This window comes from Haemorhous mexicanus, chromosome 3, assembly GCF_027477595.1.
Source record: "Haemorhous mexicanus isolate bHaeMex1 chromosome 3, bHaeMex1.pri, whole genome shotgun sequence".
NCBI lineage: Eukaryota > Metazoa > Chordata > Aves > Passeriformes > Fringillidae > Haemorhous > Haemorhous mexicanus.
The window spans coordinates 4230316-4246777 of NC_082343.1; the positions used below are offsets into that span (position 1 = coordinate 4230316).

Below are 16462 nucleotides of genomic sequence, written 5' to 3' on the forward strand. Positions count from 1 at the left end.
ATTATGGGCTTTTGATAGTACAACAAGTGTACCAAGCTGTGGTATTGCCATTTACACCATGTTTACTCAAGGTGGGAACAGGGAACTACTCATCCATATATCATTTTTTCTGAGATAGACCCAGAGGAAAATACTGGATTACAGGTTACACATCAAAACCTCTTAACTAACCCCAAAATACAAACAGCTACTTGCTTAAAATAAAAGCAAGATCACTGCAGGTCCCACTTGGGTTAGACCCCAGGGTGGCCCTCAGACTGACCCTGGGAGTAACAATTCCCACCTCCTGTTGCCACCCAACAAGAAATAACAGGCCTTAAATAAGGAAGCACGTGTTTATTCCTGCCAGAGGACTGTGGTAAACAAAAGCTTATTTGGAAGTTACTCCTACTGTTGTAGTAAAATGCTGATCTGGCTCCTGGATGCAGCAGATGGATTGGATTCATCTGTGCACCCAACTCACATGACACAGGGAGAAAATATTTGTAGTAGGCAAAGGGAGAGATGGAGTTGATCCTTTTATCAGCATCTGGAAAAGGCAAAACTGTTGGACAAACCAGCAGCATAACCCCAGACTGGGAAAGGAGCTTAGAAGCAAAACAAGATGGGGATAGCAGTAGGCACACAGCAGTAACAAAAATCTCAGCATTTATAAGGACAGCACAACTCCTGGAGCATGAGCCACAAGACAGACTTGAGTTTCCCTCCACTGAACAAACTACCTCACTGTTAAAGACATTAGGGCTCTTGTTTCACTTGTTCTCTCTCTATTTTAAAACCTGGTAGATGGGGTTAAAACAAAGACCATCTTGGGATAGATTACCACTTCCCACATCCTCTGGGGGAGTCAGCACAACCAGGAACAGATTCTGCAGTTTATTCCTGTGGGCCTCAGTCAGGTGGGCTTTTCCCTGCAGCACAGCCAGGTGTGAGATTAGCCACGGCCCTTTGGAAGTGCTGAAAGCGCCCTTGCCTGAGCAGGCCCGTGCTGAGACAGAGCAGTGACCCAGCAGCAGGGAGCTGCTGTGGGCTGAACTGAGCTGGGCTGTGTTGTTGTTGCAGCAAACCAGCACGGTGAGCGCCATGCTGGTGCTGGTGAAGTCCCTGTCGGGCCCCAGGGAGCACATCGTGGACCTGGAGATGCTGACGGTGAACAGCCTGAACTACCGCACGAGCTCGGTGCTGCGGCTAACCATCATCGTGGGACCCTACGCCTTCTAGAGCCCGCAGCCGCCCCGCGGGCACGCGCCGCAGCCAAAGAATATTACCCGAAAGAAAGCACTTACTATTTTTATTTATAGATTTTGCTCTCTTTTTTAAAAGGATTTGTTTAGTAAGTTGATCTCTCTTATTCACACGTTACACCTGTAATTCCAGATTAGTAGATGTGTTCCATAGTATAACATGGGCATTGTCACTTTCTGTATAAAGATTTAAATCTTTTTTTATTACCTTCCTTGGACTAGATACATACTATGCTTTTATATGAGAACTGTATGTTCATACTATCCTGTAAAGCTTCACACACCCTTCCTAGCCAAATAGGTCATGCAATTTAAAAGTGATCTTCTGTTTTGTTTTTATTTTAAATTCTAATGCAGCTACACTGAATCTCAAAAAAGAAAAAAATTATGTAGTACGAATGATACACAAAGTAACGGTTATCTGATAAGCTAAAATATATTTCTTATTTTTAACTACTTTGTAACAAAAGGTAACAGTAAATAAAAATCTATTTCTGTAGACATTTATGTGCTATCACAGTTGGTTTTTCTAATCTGGGTTGGAGGTAAAGTGACATTGTGAGAAATGCTTTGCATCAGGTTTTTGTATGCAGATTGTGTTAACCGTACCATGGAATAACATTACTCTCTCTCCAAGAAAAATAGACCATCGGAAGAAAATGTCTCCAACAAAGAAAGAAACTCCAAATGGGAAATCACCAGGCAGGGCACAAATGTCCATGAGAACACTGTTGGTAGTTACTGCTCAGAGGGAGGCAGCATTTTCAGACTGAAGTAAACATACTATTTTCCAGAAATATTATGTTGTATACTAAGAATTGAGTGCATTTTCTTATTAAGTTATATCATTTTCAGGCACTCGGTCCTGTGCTTGCTCTTACAACTCAGATGTATCATGTACAGTGTTCATAAAATTTATTTCTAATTCAAGAACTAATAACATCTTTTGTAATATGTAAAATCTTATTTCTTGTTTAAAATGTAGCAGTTAATCCTTTGATGTACAAAATTTTTAATAAAGATCTCTTACCATATTGTATTTGGTCTCTTTTGAGGTAGTTTGTTACTCCTGCTGTTATTGTCACGTACTGTGGGAGTTGGCAAAGCCTTGTTGAGGTCTGAACAGTCAGAGGGATCCCGATCTCAGCCTGTACAGGATGAGTTCTTGGAAGATTCACAACACAATTCCTTTGTAGAAGAATGAGCCTGCTGCCTACTGAGATTTAGTTTTACTGACAGCAAAAGTTCAGTCCAGAACAAAACTTAGAGCAGGCCACAACCACTGTGGTTGAGGGCAACACATCCCCCGGGCCGGGCAGACTGCAGAGCAGGCCCCCATTATCCAATGATCATTCCTTCAGGAAGTCATTTGTGGCTTTAAACAAACATTTCATCTGCCAAAAGTCTCGGAGCACGTGGCTGCAGCACAGGCCAGGAAATGGTGCTGGTGCTGGGTCACGTTCTCTTTGCCTGGGGCCCCAAGCAGCGGGGTGAGACCCCCGGCACTCCTCGTCACTCCCAGCAGGGAGGGGCTCACCAGGACAAATCCAGTTGCTCTGTAGTGGGATTTAACTGGGGTTTGCCGTGGTGAAAAGTCTCTGCTACAGAGTTTGGCTTGTAGGAAGCTCCTTCCTCCCCATTCATCACTACAAATCCACTTGGTCTGAAAGGCAACTTCTCGTTCCACACAAGCACTGAGCAAGATGCCTCCTGCTCCTCCATGCAATTCCCATGGCAAATGGCACATGCTCACCTCTCCGCATCCTTTAATTAACTTTGTCTCTCAATGTAGGCTGTCCTCATGAGCTGTGCTGTCCCTCAGGCACTCCCTCCACCCCCAACATCAGCACTGTTCTTTTACACCAGCTTTTAATTTCCAAACTGTGCAATCCAGCATTGCCCACTCCAAGAAAATCAGCTTTGGTGCTTTTATGGGCAATTCTCTCTTGAGAGGTGCCCAGAAGAGGCTCAAGTGGCTTTACCTCCTTAAGACCCCAGACTTGAAGGGGACCAGGCTGGTCCCTGGAGCAAATTAAGGAACCACAGATCATCCCTGAAGTCTCCAAGCTTCCAGGCTGTGCCCCAAGGATTTACTCAACCAGTTTTTATATCAGTTTCACCAACAGCCCTTTCAAGCCTTCCATTCAAAACTCTGCTCATCTGACAGTAACCCAAAATTGATCACTATATATAAAAACATTTATACACCTCTCAAAGGGCAGAAGCAGCAGAGGCAGTTGTGCCTCACACACGTGCCCAAGTCATCCTCAGCCTGCACAGTCCTGCACTCCTCACTGTGCAGGATACTTGGCTCAATCCACTTTATTTACACACAACTGCCCTGCTCCCTGTCTGTTTGCAATATCCAGGTGTCCAGCAGACCACTGAGAGACCAAAGTGTCAGTGGTTGTCACACAGCTCAGGAGTGCAGATCCAGCCATGTGTCACTATTCTGCAGGCTGGTTGAGCCTGAAGATGGTCACTGGGTGTGGGCAGCGCTTCCATGAGAGCCAGGAGCTGGAATAACAGCAGCCCCTCCAAACCAAAACAGGAGCAGAGCTGAGCTGAGCAGAAACTGGCAGGGGGTGGTTGGTTTTGTTTTGGGTAGGGGTGGGGTACATGACTGAGCATGAAAGGAGCCCACAGTCAGAATGAGAAGATGATTCAGAGCCTGAACAAGGAGAGCTTTTGTACACCAAAAAACCTGCACAATTTTAAGAGGGAAACCTACAGGTCCTCCAGCTCTCCAGGCAAGCAGAGCTTCACCTGTTCCCTACAATTTGTACAGAAGTGCAGCAAACATGCAACGAGAGTTTGAAGAGCTACTCGGATTATAAGGGACACTAAAATCCCAAGAAATTATATGAGAGCAGAGTATTTGCTCAGCCTTCTCTGTATCCCACTGCCATGACCATTACCAAGAACACACTCCAGGAAGGGTTCTCATATAAATCTGTCAATGTTGGAGAAGAATCTAAATCAGGATCACATGCAAAGTTAAGTATCTTCTCAGAAACAGAAAACAGGGAGAAAAGGGAGGAAAAAAATGGGGTGAGTAAACAGAACTTAAGGAAATCAAAATGCAAGTTCATTCACTTCCCCAGGACCACCTGAACACTGTGCAGTGGGATTATTTTGCTTGGAAGGTTCACAAATGCAAGTTTGTTGTTGAACCTCGTTTCCATGACTGCAAAGAGTTGCTTGTGTTTTGAATGATCATCCGTGTTTCTAACTTTATAAGTCTCCTAATAAAATATAGAACAGCTGCTGCCCCAGTCAGCTGTTGAGCATATGGAGCCCACCAGGGACAAAGCCCACTGTTAACACAGAGAATTATTTTTAACGCCCTCACATATCTAAACCTCCCCATCATCTCAGCAAAATGGCACAATTCCACACTTCCCAGCTGGGGGAACACCTGCGTCATGCAAAGCTGAACTGGGCTGCATCTGCTACAAAACCCAACTTTATTTCATCTGGCCAGCAGAAAAAAGTGATCAGCCTCAGTGAATAGGGCAAAAAGTTAACTGTGTTCTATATCTGGGGAAAAGCAGATGTCTAGTTAAGATGTTTATACAGCAAACATTTCTGTATATATTAGGAGGAAAGAGAGCTGTTTAATAAAACAGAGTTGGGTTAGAGTTGCCAAAGCAAATTTGAAGGGCAGTACAACAGCTTTTGTAGTTTTTGCATGGGAAAAGATATGAAATCCTGTTTTATATTGATATTGATTATGGGCATTGAACAAGTAATTTTTTTTAAGTGACCTCAAAACTTACTCCTTAAAGTCTCACACTATGTGTATTTGCTCAGCAGAAAAACTGCAAATATCATGTCACAGAAACATGACAAAGCAGCATTGAAGGCACCGCCTGATTTATTCCCTGCTATCTCAGCAATCACCTTGATACTGGCTGAGGGACCAAGACACACAGCAATATTTCCTGCAGACAAAAATACTGCAATCAGGTGAGCCCCAGGTTTTGTTTGCAAACACCTTTACTCTGGCAGACACATGATTTCTCATGAGATAGATTATTTTGCTTTCTGCTCCAGAATCTCAGTGGTCCCAGAAGCAACATCAGCACTCTGCATCCCTGCTCCTTCACAGAAATGCATCTAGATAATTAGTATTTTTTAATGGTAATAATATTTTTGTAACTTCTACCTAAGCACAAAGTACATTTACATTTAAACAGGATAAACATTCAAAAGGGGTGCAGCTCTCAGCTAAGCACTCCAGCAGCCCCTGCCCTGCAAACACACTCTGCTGCACTTCATTGCATTGCTGTAATAAAACATTCTTTTTTTTCTCTCTCCCCCAACCCTTAAGACACCCACTAAAGCTTCTGCAAGTCCACAAAAACTCCCAAAGCAAAGACATGGCCCATCCCCATCCATACACCTGAACAAGCACACAGAAAGGCTTTCAAATGGAGCAGCCTGCCAGCTGGGTTGACAAAAGCAACATATTTATGCTGTTAAATTCTGAAACCACAGCCATGGAAGCTACACAGGCACCTCAAGGTTTAAATCCTGCCAGTGCCACTCCAGAAACATCTGAACCTGTGACCACATCCTCTGGAGGGTCACATTTTCTTCTTGCACTGGAGTGTTTCTGGAGTATCTCTGTGCAACATACAGGAATGTTTCCTATACAGAATATATACAACAAACACCCAAGTGGGAAGTCAAAAGAGCAAAATTCCTGCAGGCGGCATGGAAACTAGGAAAACAAACAAATTTTGGAAGCTCAGAGCAAGGGCTGCAGAGGGGAAGCCAACATACCAAAACAGCAGGGTAAAAGGCATTATTAAAATCAATAAGTCATTCTCTGAGAAGCTGAGGCTGTACATGAACACGGCAAATGGAAATGTTCCTGAGCTCTGCAAGGTCAGGGGTGAAAACAAACACGGCAGGCCAAAGGAGCAGCTTGCAAATGCCTGCACTGGCAAATCAAAACTCTCCCAATCACGGCAAAAGCAACATCCCAGGAGGCTGATGGGACCAATGGGGGACCCACACATCAGGGACACAAGCAAAAACCAATAATGCCATGGCAAAAAAAAATGAAGTGAAACTTTCTGTTGCATGCCTGGAGGAGGAATTTGGCACAACAGCACAGTGCCAGAGCTCCTCTTGCAGGCAACGTATCAAAGGACCTGCCCCAGAGTAAGAAGTGGATAAAAGAAGTGGAACAGAACATTTTGCTAATGATATCCAGTTGCTCAGGTAAAGATGAGCATCCCCTGGAAAACAGAGCCCTTACAGTGCTCTAAATATTGAGCAGGAAATGCCAAATAAAACCAAAGGGGATAAATGCAAAGTGATGCACATGCAGGAAGTTATCCCGGCTTTATTTGAACAGCAAAGGCCTCTGGACTGACCACTACCTCCCTGGAGAGCATCAGGGTTATGGCACACCATGCAAAGAGGAAACCACAACTCCACAAAACTAATCCAGCATCAGGAATAACTGGGGATCAGAGCAGGGAACGAAGCTGAACCTTTGCACACTTGTGCAACTGCACTACAGCATAAACACAGCTTGGAGCTTGGGTCCTGTTCCCTTCTTGCAGCAGGATGCTGGGAATGTTAAAGCCCAGACCAGGCTGCACACATCCACAGCAAAGCCTCCCAAGAGCCATTAAATACGTGGCTGTCCTGGACAGGAGCTGTTCCCCTGGCACCCGCAGGCACAGGGCAGCATTTCCAGGTTGCCATCGGCAGCTCCGGAGCTGTTGCACGCCCTTGCCAGGAGCTCTGCCGTCAGCACCAGCCCTTGGGATGCCAAATGCCCAAAACCTGGAAATGCCACCAAAAGAAGAAGGGAGCAGCCTGCACAGAGCATGTTGGTGCTGCCTCCATGGCCTGCATTAGTGAGGTTTTTGTGTAGCTGCTGCCAGCACCGGGTTCGGTGCCCAAATATCACACCCAGCTCAGCAGTGGCCATAACTGCATCAAAGCCAACTCAGCCAGCAGCAAATGTTTGCAAAAAAAGTCACCTTCAAGGGAGAAAAATTTCACTTCTGCCCAGTTTAAAGGCACTGCCTGGGGGAAGGCAGCAGGAACCAGAGCACTGCAGACAAGGGTGTTTCCAGCAAATCTGTTTCTGCACATGCTAATTAGGCATGAATTTGATCCTTGGAGTGATTAAAACAGATTTGCATTTGCTGCTTTCTCTCCCCAAAATAAACCTGGTTTTAGACAATTTTGCAACCCAGGATCAGTCCAGAGACTGCACCCCAATATTTAGTAGGGCTGTTTTGTTTCAGGAGAGCTCTACAAGTTGGCAGAGGTAGGTAGGCAGAGGAACATGAACCAACACGCCAAGAACTCTCTGCAAGGCCTGTGATTCTGTACTAAAAACCAAATCACAAGGATCAAAATAGTAACATGAAACTTTAATGGGGTCAGGAGATTTCTGCCTCTGCTCTGGTATGCTGAGGAGGAAAGATTTGAATTGTACAGTGAACATGTCCAATAAAGCACTGACATTCCATGGACAATCAACCATACCAGGCTGAAAGCTACTCAGTTCTAACACAAGCAAACATTTTGCAGGAATATGTTTTCTCACTTGTTTTAAATTTTTTTACTTGCATTCTCTGGGGTGACAGAATTTAACAGGCCACAGTGTCATTCCTGTGAAGCTTCACTTTGTGCTTTGCACAAAGGCTGTTTGCATATGAGTGCAAAGCAAAGCTGGAGAGGCACCACACTCACAGCAATCAAAGACGCAGATAAAGCTCTCCTGAACGATTACTCACATATCTGCTACAGGTGCAGGATACAGAAAGAAATGAAGATCCAGTCAGTACCAAAATCCCACCCAAATCCACCTGCCTGCAGGTACCCAGGTGATGGAAACATGTCTCTAAGCTGGCAGCTTGTTGGCACAAAAGAAAGCACTTAAGTCACTATTCATCTTGTCATAATTTGATGCTTTGTACCTAGGCCAAAATCCCTAAACCAGGCTATTTGCAAATGTTAAGTCCAGTAGCTTGGTATGTTTCTCTTCTCCAGATTGGAATAAGCATTAACCAGCTCAGGGAAAAAAATAAAACATACTCATAAAATTTCCAGATTCTGGTTTTTAGCCTCTATTACTGAATTTACAAGATTATTTTGAATTTGAGCACTGAGTGTTCAAGCACATTTTGGAGAAGGGTAGAACACCCCCAGCCCTTCTTTACTCCGCCTGTTCAATGGACTTTGGGCACCAGCAAAACACATCCTCCACCATAGCATATTCTTATTTTAATTTAACCCTTCCCCTGCTGTTATACTGCTGCAGGGATATTTTTTAGCTCTGCACAGCAGAATATTTCTTCACCCCTGGGATCACCCGGATTTGCACACACTCAGACACTTGGGATCAAGGCTTTTGGTCTGATTGCTCCTGACCACCATCACCCAAAATGAAAATACTGTGCTTCAGGGGGGACAATACTTTCTAGAAATTCAAAATGATCAGCCTGGCCTTGAAAAGATTAGACAGTGCTTTCGAGCAGTGGAAGGTATTTGCTGATGAGGGGGTGCTGCCTTACACCACAGGCCCCAAACCCCCAGCTATTTAACCTAGGGTATTTCAACAGCTGTCCTGGGCAGAAGCTTGCTGAGGTTGCCTGGAGTCCCCAGAAGGATGTAAAATATTTGTAGTAATTCCCCGAACAAACCCAAGAGGCTTCCTCGAAGCAGAGCCCTCAGCTCTGTTGACTTGTGTTTTTAAAAGGTAATATAAATTCCACTTACGCTGGTTTGTTTTGATGTTGAAAATTGGTCTCCATAGACATGCTTGAAATCATGCCCTGCAGCACAGAGGCTGGAGCCAACAACCACACAGCCCTTCACCGGTTCAGAGCTCAGGAGGCTTCAGAGGTGTAAATGCCATCCCACCCAGCACAGCAGCACCAGGAGAGCAAAGGGAAAGGGACAGGGTGCCCCATCCCACAGGGAAAGCCCAGAGCTGTGGCCACCCAGGCACTGGGAGAAGTCTGTGGGGTTCCCCCCACATCACCCTCGACCCATTGCTCGCACATTTCCTTCACCAGGCACTGACAAGCCTTAAAGAGCACATGGGAAGCCTAAAATATTAATTTTGTTCATTTCTAAAGCCTTGTTGCCCTGTAGGAGCTCCTTCGAAGGCTGACATGCAGCTAGGACCACAGCCGTGTCTGCCAAGCAGAAACAGCAATAAAAAGAAATCAGGGTGAGACAATCAGGGGAATATATGGAGAAATGACAAGTCGAGGTTTTTATATGGAAATTTATATCGAGGGTAGCATTCCTGTCTAACACAAGCATTTTAATACTTCCGGATGCAAGCTCCAAGCCAAAATCCAGTGAGGTCTGATGTTACGATAGTGTTTAAGCTCAGGGATGCTGAGCGTTTTGCAAGAGCTACAGGTTTTCCCAGTGCCAAAAACCATGCAGAAGAACAACAAAAAAGCTTTTAATTCTGCCCCAATGACCCCTCCACACTGTCCCAGCACAGAGCAGAAACGAGTCCTGAGGCACCAAACCGCCCAAGTGGACTTGAACACAGAGGTGCTGCAGAGCCTGCCCACCCCATCCCCAAAAAAGGCAGGAAATGGCCTACAATATTTGGGAAAGCATTATTTCCATGACACTGTTTTCTTCCCTTCTCTGAAGCAGCTCTAAGGCTCCTTCAGCCACCCCCTGCACCACCCCGGGGTGGTTTCGCAGCACTCCCTAGCACAGCAAATCCCAGGCAGCAAGGAGGAATTCCCTGGAAAGCTGGCTCAGGCTGGGATAAGGCACAGGACGGCCTGGTTGAGGGGGATATCAGGCTGAGATCAAACCAGGAGACGTTGCCCAGGTCAGCAGTGCAGCAAGCGTGAGCCCACGAGCGATAAAGTGTTCAGAACAGCTTGTCCCGGAGCTGCCGCTGCTGCTCTGCGGCTGCCAAGGCCCATTTCTGCTTGGTTTATGCACCATGCCAATTCCTCCCCTATAAGATTAAGCTGCCTTGAGGCAATTTCAACTTACACATCTGATATTTGGAGCATTTGCTATGCTCTGCAGCTCAGGCACAACCCCTGTGCTGCCACTTCCCCTCTTCACCTCACGTCACCCTTCGCAAAGGCACTCACTCCCATTTAAGGGCTCACACACCTTTTCTGTGATTTTCAGACATCAAGGGAATAACATTTCTCTGAAGAGCAGGACAGAAGCATCAGTGCCATAGGGATCAACACTTCAGGGGCATCAACCTGACAGTAAAGAGTACAGGACCTGTTCACTTGGATATATCCATCATCCTGGAGAAGAGTTTCCCCCTCTTAAGACTGTTCAGAGCTCATGAAATCCATTAACTCATCACAAATACCAAACCTAGAAACAAATAAACGCTGTTCAAAGCCTAAAAGCTTGGTTTCAAGACCATTCTGAGTGATTCCAAGTCAAAAAGGCAGATACCCAATTAAAAATATTCAATAATCTTGAAAGTCTCCAAATTCCTTATTTGTTTATTTATCCAACTACACATGAATAATTTTAGTCTAGCACAGGCCTGTTTGGGTGCCAGATCATGTTTGCAAGTCTGCCCTGTGAAAGGCAAATGTACAGTTGAACTTGGATGCTATGCAAGTATCAGCCAGCTATTAGCAGTGATTGTTAAACAATTTTTCCAAAAATTAGATCAAACAAAGCTCAATGCCTGTGGTTGTTGCTGGTTACCTCTGTGAGGAAAACAGTTACTAATACACAACTGGTTGGGCTCAAATGATAAATGCAAGTTAAATGCCGCATTTATCTGGCTAAAACAGTAATTCCATTTTATAGAGGTTTTTTTTTTTACATCATTAAATCCAATTTCTGTACACACCAACAAGATGGACGGACCTAAAGGGACACTTGTGTGCACAGGAACCACCATCATCTTGATTCAGCTCACAAAACACCAGAAATTTTTGCAGATGCACCTCCAAAACCATTGGTTAAACCACCTAGATGAAACAGTTGTGTAACAGAGTTATAAAGAAGACCATGGAAAAGCAGAAGAGGAAAGCAACTTCCTGAGGGTTTGGCATTGTTACTATTAGTGATGGCTGAATTCATTTTGCCTCATTTCCAATGCAGTCAGATCTTCAAATAAAACTTGAATACCATCTGTTTGCCATGATCCAGAGACAACAAGGGTTGGAGACCAGGAGTCATGATGATGGCAATAGTTATATACAGGTTTTGCTTACCAGATCCAGCCTGGGACCTGTGAGAAAGGCTCTACCTGGAACAAGGGAAAAAGTTTCCTCTAAATGCAAACCCATTTCTAACTGAATCAGCATTGGATGTGTGGAAAGAATACATTTACAAGGGAAAAGATTTTACAAGAAAATTTTGCAAATGTAATCAATTCTTGCATGGAAAGAGTCTCTGGAACAGCAGGGCAGAAAGCACTGGCTTTACAGCAACTGGGCAAGAATGGTTTGCAAAACCTCTGCACCTCAATCTGTGCTATAATTATACAGCTCATTAGTTTAATCACTAACAACTCCAGACTCTTCATGCTGAAATCAAGAGTGTTGCTTTTCTGATCTGGGAAGCTCTCAGAAATCAATTTTTTTTAAAGCTGAATTTTTTTAGAAGGCTGACAAAACCAGGAGCATTAAAACTCCATATATTCAGGAACTGAAGTAAATCAACTAAATAAACATCCAAAAAAAGCACCAAGAAAAGCCCTAGAGCAAACTTAATTGTGATAACTGAGTTTAATGATGTAAAATGGCAAAGCTCATCATAAAAAAATTACAACTGAAACTTCCCCCCAGTATTACTCAGGGCAGGTTTCACTCCACTTAACTCGGACAACAGGAACAGGATTCACAATTCATTTAGTCAAGGAAAACCTGTGGGGAGCAAGAGGGCTGAGGAAGCAAATCCATAATTAACTCCATTTGGAGGCACAGTTATGATATGAGTGTGCACTAATCCTTCATTTTCCTTCCCTCAAATATTTGTGCTCCTAAATTTGTAGCCAAGATTTGCACATTTCCCTGAATGAGAATAAATCTGTGCAAGGCTTTGCTCTGACATTTGCTTGGTGTAAAGCCCACTCTGTCCCAGGCAAAAGCAGCCCAAGCTGGCACACAGGGTGTCCCAGCCCCTCCCTCTGCCAGCAGCAGCACGGGCCAGGGGACACAGGCAGGCTCCTCAGGAATTCAGGGATCGCAGCACGGCCATGCCAAGCTCCAAGGGTCAGCCCAGGAGGTGCCATGGGCAGGTTAGAGAAGGGAAAGCCCCTTGAGGAAGCATCCATTAACTCCCACCCAGTTAAAGGCAGGTGCTGAACAGCCCCCAAATTGCCACAAAAGCACCCTCAGCAGTATTGCACTGCAATCCTCAAAAGCATATTCCCTCTTGCATGTAACCAAGGCCACTGGTGCTCAGGGCCAGCCCTGGCCAGGGATCCCAATGCAGAAGCCAACAAACCCCAAACCCTGCAGAGTCAGCCAAGAAATTGGGTTTTATTCCAGCTCAGCCACTCAGGGCCAGAAGCTCCCAAACCTCAGAGGCTCCCAAACCTCAGAGGCTTCAAATTCTTCCCAGGGTTAAAAAATCAGCCCTTGCCTCAAAATTTTGTGGCATGGCAAGTGAAGAGAGGATTTTCTTGGCATTGCTTTTTTTTTTTTTTTTCTTTTTTTTTGCACAGCCTCCTTAGAGGTTGTGAGTTTGCTGGTGCCCATCAGCATCTTGCACTGTACCCCTGTTATAGCAGAAATTGCTGTGCAAGTCCAGCCATGTGCCACTGCTCTCAAAAGTATCAGGGTCAGGAAGAAAAGACAAGATTTACAGATGAGAGATTTTTTTTCTGCCCATGGCAGGCACAGAATTACATTTGCTAGAGGATTTCACAAGTAGAAACTACTCAACAATTGCTTGGAATTGGAAAATAGGTACAATCCTAAAGGAAAAAAGTCACTGAGAGAAGATTCAGCAAAGAGATCAGAGTTAACGAGACCCTGGATATTGCTGCCCTGGCTTTGTGTTTCTATTTGCCTGTACACACAACCATTTTTAATATCCTGAAAACACCAAAAACAACTAAAAAATCCTTTATTAAAAGGTGTTTTTTTCAGAACTATGTTGGAACCTCTGAAGGCAGAAGGATAGAGTATCACCTGTCCTGGGAATAATATGCTGGGGGTTGTTGATAAAGATCATTCCAGTGACACAGCTAAAGATCAGGGAGTTTCACTGAGAAACTCCTGGTTTCCTTCAGATGCTCTTTCCACCCACCACACAAACACTTACAAACAGCTTATAAAGATCAGGTCTGGGATGCTCTGAAGTCAACACCTGAAACAAGATCAAGGCCAAACACACAGTATGAAGTTATGAGACAATAAAATAAATCAAAGGTTGCAGCTGAATCACTGAACTGTTACCAGCTGTGGAGCAAATACCTGTTACTGGGAGCAGCTGCTACTACCCTATAAAATTTTACATGTTCTGCACATTTCAGACCCCAAAACAGGGTTGACTATAGCTTTAAAATGCAGATACCCCTATAAATATAAACAATTACCACTCTTCTCCTACTTTTACTAACACTGGCATTTTTCAAGCCAGTTGCAACTTGTGCAGGTAACTGTGTGAATTAAACACCACACTGAATTCTTTACTAACTTTTCTTTCAACAAGGTAGCAACGTGTAAGTGTAGCTGTAGTAAGTGCTGATGAGATTTATAACTGGGTCCTGACTATAAATCATAATTTTATCATCCCCAGAAATTTTTATTGCTGTTTTCATCCTTCATTTTATATGTCATATCTCCTCCCATCAGGAGGACCTATATCAAGGTGTAGCTCTTACTTCATACCCCAAAACATAATACAGATTTTTTCCCCAAGGAAAAAAAAAATTAATGCAAATATTTATGGATTCCAAGGAGTCAATTTGAGGAAATAAGTATTTGCCTTCATAGTAAAATTTCAAACCTCCATACAAAGAGCTTGACCCAGCCCTGGTGAAGCCTGTGACATTTGTCAGAGCAAGAGGATGGAGCCAAACAAACTGCAAATGGATCAAGGACATGGCATGGGTTGACAAGCTGCTTCATCACTGGCTCTTAATTTAAGTTTAGACCTCCTTTACAAGGCAAGTGGGTGAGAACAGCAAAAAAAACCCATATCAATCACCACATCCACACAGTTCCCAACTCCTATTTATAGCTTTGCTTTGAAATTGAGGACAAAAATGCAAAGCACCATGCCAAAGGGGAACAGCCATGATCCACAGGACTCTGAGCTGCAAGGCTGCTGCTTTATTTCAAGTGTGCTGTCCACCACACTCTGCATTGCTGCAAGTTCAGGCTTCATCAACATCCAACTTCTAACAAGATTTCAAAGGCTTTTTCTTGGAGTTCTCAGAGAGCAAAGAAAAAAGGATTCAGTGGCTGAGATGCTTTAACAATGGACAAGTTGTGGTCAAAAAACTCTCCTCTCTTTCTCCACTATCTGGACCTTTCTGCTTGGCACCTCCAGCAGCCTGGAGGCTTCCAGAGCTTTGTTCTTTGTTAGAGAGGCTCTATGAATCACAGTCCTGCTTTTGCTTCTCTTACTTGAAAATGCCTCTTAAAATTGTTTTAATGGTTTAAGTAACCATTAAATAGCTATTGCCAAATGTCACATCCACAGGTAAATAATCACAGCTTTTCAGCTTGGGGTTTGAAGAGCTATAAATTCACCTTTTTGGACTGATTTTGTGCCATCATCCAATACACACCACAGATCAATCACAGTTTGCCTTTCAATCACTAAAGGAATTCAGGGCCTTGGGTCATTGCAGACCTCCTTGCATTCCTTGGTATGTACCATAATTCCCATCAGATGCATTTAATATTAGAGCTTTGGCTCTTCACAGCCAACAAAGATCTGCAGGGCCTCTCAGGGTGACACAGAGAGGAGCCCTGAGCAGTGCTGAGCCCTCAAATGGGATTTTTGGAGTGTTTTCTAGACTACAAATCATTTTAACTTGGGCACCTAAATACTGACTTGACAGAGTGCAAGCACACATATCAGGAAGCTTTGTGCATTACACGTGATGCTCACTTACATTTTGTACACCACAGGTCAAAGTCATTTGTAGTATTAGAAGTGGTTCTGATTCAGTTTAGAAAACAGGATTCTGAACATTACCCCACACAGGCAGAGTGCTTTTGCATTTAGCTTTGCTCAACTCCTTTGTTAAAGGCACAGCACTGAATGATCAGAGTTCACAGAAATGCCTGAAAAGGCTTTTAAAACGCACCTCTAGGTGCTCCTCTTTAATCCATTAATTTAGGGTCTCTTCAGCTCCTCTCCACTCCCTCTGCACACAAAAAGGGAAGAGCACTGTCCATAGTAAATTCTGTAAAATTTACTATTTCTGTAGATCTATCTCTTCGCTTCAAACAAAAAATCCTTTCAGAGTCAATCACTCACCCATGCAAATTGAGAACTGACATGAAAACCAAGCCGTTGTTTTCTATTACTCCTTAAATATTCAGAGAACCTCGCAAGTTTCCAAGCGAGCCGTGGAGGAGTTGCGTGGGCAGGAGCTGCACCCTGCAGGCACCACCAGGGAACAGCCAGAACGGAGCCCGGACCGTGCGGGGCGCAGCGCAGCCCGTGCCCGGCTCACCAGTGCCACCGTATGGCAGAGGGTTACTTTCAATAAAGGCACCAAACCACGCTTTTTTGGGTTTTACTCAGTCCAGAGGGCTTCCTGCCAACATGGGCACGGTATTCTCAGTTTTGGTACTGCAGAAAAGTCAGGGCATGGTGAAGACCCCCCCAAGAAAAGGGGGGGAATTAAAATGTGATGTTTCACATTGCCTTGAACACTTGTTATTCAGTGAACTGCCTAAAAAAAAAAAGTAACTCTCACTGTGGTTGCTCATCCTCTGATTTCCTGGTGCAGTGTTCCAGGCCCATCTACTAATTTCTTCCCTCTGTCCAACGGCAGGAGCAGCCCCCAGCACACACCTGACCCCCAGCTCAACACCCACTGCCAAAGTATATCAACCACTTCAAATAAAGCACATTTACTTCAAAGACACGCTGCAAATAAAAGAAACGCTTGCAGAATCTCACATGCCACAACAAACAGGTCTATGTATTTAATAAGTAGATATAAACAAACAGAACGTCCACGTGGTACCTGTCCCACTGACCTGGAACATTCCTGGTTCCTGGGGAGATGGTGAAAGAGA

General features: G+C 44.3%; 1 protein-coding gene across 2 annotated transcripts in view; it reads left to right on the forward strand.

The window, feature by feature from the left end:
* EFEMP1 (EGF containing fibulin extracellular matrix protein 1) overlaps window positions 1–2283 on the forward strand; it is a 45512-nt gene extending 43229 nt beyond the window's left edge. For both annotated transcript variants that reach the window (XM_059840542.1, XM_059840543.1), the window contains exon 11: window positions 1063–2283. In XM_059840542.1, the coding sequence (XP_059696525.1) occupies window positions 1063–1221 (159 nt within the window). In that variant the 3' untranslated portion in view covers window positions 1222–2283. The remainder of the gene's footprint in view (window positions 1–1062) is intronic.
* The last annotated feature ends 14179 nt before the right edge of the window (window positions 2284–16462 follow it).